Source organism: Chaetura pelagica, unplaced genomic scaffold (assembly GCF_000747805.2).
Source record: "Chaetura pelagica isolate M959 unplaced genomic scaffold, ChaPel_1.0 scaffold464, whole genome shotgun sequence".
Taxonomy (NCBI): domain Eukaryota; kingdom Metazoa; phylum Chordata; class Aves; order Apodiformes; family Apodidae; genus Chaetura; species Chaetura pelagica.
In genome coordinates, this window is record NW_009952981.1 from 325,690 (window position 1) to 331,831 (window position 6,142).

At 50.7% G+C, this 6,142-nt stretch overlaps 1 protein-coding gene across 1 annotated transcript in view; it reads right to left on the reverse strand.

Moving 5' to 3' along the window:
- PLA2G12B (phospholipase A2, group XIIB) overlaps positions 1-6,142 on the reverse strand; it is an 11,588-nt gene that overhangs the window by 4,593 nt on the left and 853 nt on the right. Inside the window, exon 2 of the mRNA XM_009996404.1 lies at positions 674-750. Coding sequence (XP_009994706.1) covers positions 674-750 — 77 coding nt within the window. The remainder of the gene's footprint in view (positions 1-673; positions 751-6,142) is intronic.

The window sequence follows — 6,142 nt, forward strand, 5'->3', positions numbered from 1 at the left end:
TTCCTGCTGTTAGAGCCTGCTGGGAGTGCTTTTCCTGGTGATTCCACTACGATTTCATTACTTGCCTTTAAAATAACAAATGGGTGCAGTACTAAAGCTGCAGGTTTGTTTCAGTGCTTGGCAGAGGCAAAAAAAAAAAGCCTAGGAGGGGTAAAGGGCCAGGTGTGGAGAATGCATCCAGGTGTTACTGTTTGCAGGTCTTGCTGTGTCACTGAGCTGCCCAGCACTGAACGTGTGCCCTGTCCTGTCACAAGGGGACAGGATTGTTCAGGACTTTGATAAAAAAAGAGTCTCCACTCTGGTGTTTTGCTTGGCCAGGCAACCCCTTTTCTTCTGCTGGTGCTCACCTGCTCAGGAAGCTTTCTCTTTTGGTACAACCAAGAGCAACAGGCCAGTCCTTGGTGAATGTGACTCCTATCTACATGATTCCTGTTTCACTGCCACCAGCAGCTGATGTCTTAATGTCTCCCTGACAGTCACTCAGCCTGACACGTTCCCCTTGCTTGTCATCAGCAGGCAGATGTGTCTTCTGGCAGTCCCAGGAGCAGAGAGCTTGTCCCCTAACACCCCAGAAATTATTTTTCCCTCCCCCATATTTTTAGTTGGTTATTGTGATTAAGGCATTGCATCATTTGGGAATGGTGAGTGTGGTAGTACATACACTTTCGGGTACCTTGAGCCCCAGAAAATAGGAGCTACAGCCGTTGGGTTCTTGGGGTTTGTAGTGAGGTCGGGGCATTGGAGCCTTCCCTGAGGAAGAAAGGAAAAATGTAAGGAAAGTTGATCTTCCCAAGAGCAGCACCAGAAGGCAAGGGGTGACAGGAAGCTCCCCTTTGAGCTGCAGCCCCAAACTCTTCACTCTCCTCCAGAAGCTGCAAAGAGTGAAGGGTAGATCCCAGATCTGGCTGAGCCACTGCTCCTGGCAAGGCTCTACAGCCTGGCTTAGCCTGCACCTCCTCTGGCACCACTACTGGAGCTGTGTGTGTGTGTGAACTGGGTCCCCAGTGCCTCTCAAACCTTGAATCTGGTCTGAGCCCAGTCCCTAGGTCTGAGCTTTTGCAGTTGAGCAGCCCTCTGTCCTGGAGCTAGTGCCTCAGACCTCCCAAATATCCTAGGAGCTTTTTCACATGCTTCTTGTGACCTCTGCATAGCTGGGATCACCCAAATGGGTTTTTATTTCCTTCAAGAAGCTACTACCTAAACTACTAGCTTAGCAAGGGCATTTCTTCCTGTCTTCAGTTCATCCTCAGGGTGTTGCTGTGCTGTGAATCTCTGCAAAACTGAGCTAGCATGTCTGATCTTGCTCTGAGCAGGAGCTCTTCCTGGTCCCTGTGTTCCACATTTGGCAAATGATTCTAGCCCTTTATCTCAGCCCTTCCTTAGCAGGCTTCTTAATGTGCACAGAGAGCAAGAACTTCCTCCTTCAATCATTATTTATCCAATGTAAAGAGAGTCCAGCAGACAATCAGCTAACAGCAGCTTCAGCAGCAATTTAGTCTTGTTTACTTTGCTTTGAAGGTGTGTGCAAACCCTCCTGCCTGCCCACCAGGCCTTGTGGTTGGCTGACAGAGTGCTCTGGGTGAGGACCTGGCACCCAGATTTGGGGTAGAAATTGTCCATGTGGAAAGATGTGTCTGTTCCCTGCCTGATCCTGTTTCTCTCATCCCTATCTCAGCCCCCATCTCCATCCAACATAAACATCTCCAGTTTGGGGAGGACAAGCCACTTGGCTGCTTGTGTGCCTTGACCCCACTGTGCAAGCAGCTTCTCTAAAGGTGGGAGAGGATTCTCCCCTGGAGAAGATATGAAGACCACCCCTTGTGGAGTCAGATTTCTCTGTCCTGTCCCTTGATGTGTGTGTTCAGTGCTTGTTCTGTCTCTGTCTCAGCTGGATTTATCAAAGGGAGATCTCAAATGCAGAGCAAGGTGTTAAAACAAGACATTTGAACCCTGCTCTGGGAAAACTGCATAAACTGTGTGGATGCTCCAAAAAAAACATGTGTCAGTTGAGTCTTTTTTAAGTCCATCACCTCCAAGGTTAAGTTTCTGCTTCTCTGAGCATCACTAGAGAATGTATCCAGACACAAAATAGGTGTAATTTAGCCCTTCAGGCAGGGTTGGGTTCTTTTAAACTCCATTTCCACTGTTTTCTTCTTGTCAGCACTGATAATCATTGAAGATGCTTTTCCCCTTACTTTCTGTCAGGGCACCTAAAGTACAAGTGGTTAATAGAGCCATAAATCTGCTGTGTTCTTGAGACCTCACAGCCAAACGCCTCCAAAGGTCTTAGGTAGGAGTGTTCTCAGCACCTTCTAAATTAAAAACTGCCAGGGCAATTCTGTTGAAACAACAGCTTTGCAACAAATGAACAACACACTGAAATCCTGTCCAGCTGTGAGAAACCAGCAGTCAGTTTTCTGCAGCCCTACAGAAATGCAGCTTGCACCAAGGAGTGAGCTCTCTGCAAGCCAAGACAAAGCTCTCCAGCTGACATTACCACCAGGTGGTGGCATTTTGTGTGGGAAGGCATTTCTCAGTACAGCAGTTCCTGCTGTGTTTCTACCTTTTTGGCTCCTTTTGAGTGGGTCAGATCTGCTTCGTGCTCCAGAGGTAATTTTCTAGTGCAGAAAGCACTGTTAGTTTGAGCAGGTGGTGCTGAGTTACCAGCAGCCAAGGAGCAGAAATCAGTTGGTTGCAGCACCCCATCATTAGAGCATTATCTATCTTCACACCCAAAGATAACTTCAGACCATTCTGGTGTGCCAGCATCAGGTCATTTCTGAGTTCCTGACACATTGCACTGGTTTGGTGGTGATAGAAGGAATTATATCTAGATTGGACCTGAATCTATAACCCAAGGCTCCCAAGTAAAGTCATGAGAGTTGCACCCAGGTCTCTGTGCAATTCACAGCCTGGTTGCTCTTTTGGAAGGGGATCAGACTTGGGATTCAGAATTCAAATATCCCTGAGCTGAGGTAGGAGGCAGAGGAATGTTCCAAATCCAAGGTAGGTATTGCAGGAGGGGGTCAAATGTTAATGACTTGCTTGGAATTCTGACAGCACGTTGTCAATGAATGGGAGAATATGGCAAGTCAGAGTAGGAGTGAGACTGGGGATATGGATGTAACTGAGTTTTCAGAGCAAACCCTTCCATTAAGCTGGAATTTTAGCTTGTCTTAATGTCTGAGAAAGTTGTCCTGAGGAGAAAAAAAATCTCAGGTGAGAACTGTGGTGATCAACAAAACATGTAACTGCCTTCTTGTAGGAAACCTGCTCCCCTCCTCTCTGAAAACCAAAGCTTAATAATTTGTGAACTGCATCTTTGTGAACCCTTTTCTTGCCCAGATGAAGTCCAAGACACCACAGCTGACCTCTCTCCCACATCTTGTTTTCTAGCTGGCAGGAAAACAAAAGAAAGGCAGAAGTAACAGATGCCCCTGGCTCTACATGAGCATCCACTCAGGGTTCTGCTGATCATTTATTGCTTGCTCATCCTTACAGGCTTGTCTGTGATGAGGAAGGGTGGGTCCCACTGGCTGTTCCACTGCCTGTTCTTTGGAAGAAAAGACACTTCAGGGCACTGCGGGCTTGGCACGGCCTTGGAGGAGAACTGAAGTTGAGTTTCTAGTGGGAAGTGAGTTTCCCTGGTGCATTTTCATGTAGCTGTGCCAAGAGGCTGGAAAAGAGCCAGCTGGCTTTAGAAGAGTTGCTGGTGATGCAGGAGGTCTCAGACACTGCAGTGCTGGTACACTGGCAGGGGGAAGGGAATGTATTTCTTGGTGAATTGATGTTCTTGGGGCTCCTTGCTGTTCTGAGTGGTCCATTGTTACTTCTCTGCCCCAGGGAAGCAGAGTGTCCCAACCTTGCTACAGCCTTTTAGCACTGGAGACCCTGACTATAGGTTCCCACAGCCTGGATGTGCCTCCTCTCTTAAGCCCCTGGGGCCCACATGCTGGGCAAAACATGTCTTGCCTGGCCAGACAGCTGGAGGGATTTACTCCCAGTTCAGGCTGTTTACTCCCCCCCGATATGTCCACAGAGATTTTGTAAGGAGGAGATGCTTGCTAGTAAATGCTGGTGTAACCCTAATGTCCTGATTTGAGGGACTAATCCATCAAATTGTGTCCAGACCTCACGAGCTGCTGACAAATCAGGAGAGTCTCACAGCCAGGACAGCCAAGTGCTTTGTGCTCAGCTGAAGATGGATGTGGCAATCACAGGTGAGTCCTGACCTTTATCTCAGCAAAATAAGCTATTTGCAGTGTTTCTGGGCAGAAATTAAAGGAAGTAGAAAGCATCATTTTTGCTTCATGCCCAGGGGAAAAGCAGTTGGGCCCTGACTCAGCAGCAAGGCAGTTAAGATGGTTTGTCTTCATTCTTCTGGGCACAGACACCTGGTCTCACTGGTTTGGGATCCTCCCCTCATCCCGCATCTGAAATGTTGTCCAGTTCTGGGCCCCTCAGTTCCAGAAGGACAGGGAACTGCTGGAAAGAGTCCAGGGCAGAGCCACAGAGATGATGGAGGGAGGGGAACATCTCCCTGCTGAGGAAAAGCTGAGGGAGCTGAGTCTGTTGGGCTTGGAGAAGAGGAGACTGAGGGGCGACCTCATCAGTGGTTACAGATCTGTTCAGGGCAGTGTCAGGAGGACAGAGCCAGGCTTTGTGCAGTGATGTCCAGTGACAGGACAAGGGGCAGTGGGTGCCAACTGGAGCAGAGGAGGTTCCATGTGAATGTCAGGAAGAACTTCTTTCCTGTGAGAGTGACAGAGCCCTGGGACAGGCTGCCCAGAGAGGCTGTGGAGTCTCCTTCTCTGGAGACACTCCAACCCCCCTGGCCACGTTCCTGTGTGATGTGCTCTGGGTGCCCCTGCTCTGGCAGGGGGGTTGGACTGGGTGAGCTTTCCAGGTCCCTCCCAACCCCTGTGATTCTGTGATTCTGTGATCCCCTCCACTTGCAATGTCTGTGCTAAAGACCAGCATAGACAATTGGTCCTGGAAAGGTCCAGCCAGGCTCTGGGAGGTGCGTGGGCAGCGTTTCAATAGCGTCCTCCTTCAGCCAGTGATGAATGGGTTGTTCAGCAGAGGATGAGAGGCAGGGCTGACAACGTGCTTGACTCTTTTCCTTCCTAGGTAAAGCATTTCTTCAGTGAGAGGCAGGATGCTCTCAAGGAGCTTGTGCTACTCTATGGAGATGCTCTGTCCCCTGCCTGGAGCACAGGGACAGAGAGAGGCAGGGAGAGCCTCAGCCTCAGGATGTGCCCCAGAGGGACAACTTCTCCAAGACCCGGTGAGTCCTGAGACTGCCTGAAATGAGTCAGTACCAGCCTTCCCAGCCCTGCCTGGGTCACTCTGCAGTCCCAGCCACCTTGTGCCCCCTACCAGGGTTTTCAGTCCCTGTGTTCAGAATGGCAAGTCCCTTTCTGCTCTGAATTTGGAGTGTGGTGTGGACTTTGAGGGAGGTTGTCACACACAGCATGGGGCTGCCACGCTGTGGGCTTGGGGACGGGCTGCCTTGATGGGCAAAATGGCCTCATCCTGTGTGCTGGGGCCATGCTGTGCTGTGCATGGGGGTCTCCTCCCCCTGGCACCCACACTGAGCCCCACGGAGCAGCTCCTCCTGCAGGGAGGCAGCCTTGGCCAGGGGGTGACATGGAGCCTTGGGCTGAGGGGCCAGAGCCCCTGTGGGGCTGAGGTGATGGCCTGAGATTCCTGGCTCCCCCACAGGTCAGTGGGGCTGAGGTGCCTGTGCACAGGGCCTGGGGAGCAGAGCAGGAGGACAGACACACACCTATCTTCCTGAGATGTCACCCCCTTCCATCTGTCCCCCTGAACAAGCCAAACTCTTCCTTTTTGGTAAATCCCTCTGAAGTCCCAGGCGAGCAGCAGCTGCCTCATTTCCACCTGAAGGACAAGAGGTTCCTCCATGGTGAGAGCAGCTCTCATTTACCTTCCTGTTATCTCACCTCCTCCAGCCCATGTCATTAGCCAACTCCTAGCTGCTGAAGAATGAGACTCCGAAGGTTGCTGAGATTAGAGCTCCTGGTGACAGGAACAGCTCCATGGGAGTCAGGTCTGCACAGGCTGCTTGTCCTCCCCTCTGGGGCCTCCCTGCCTACCCTGCTCCTTCTCCCCAGAGCTCCAG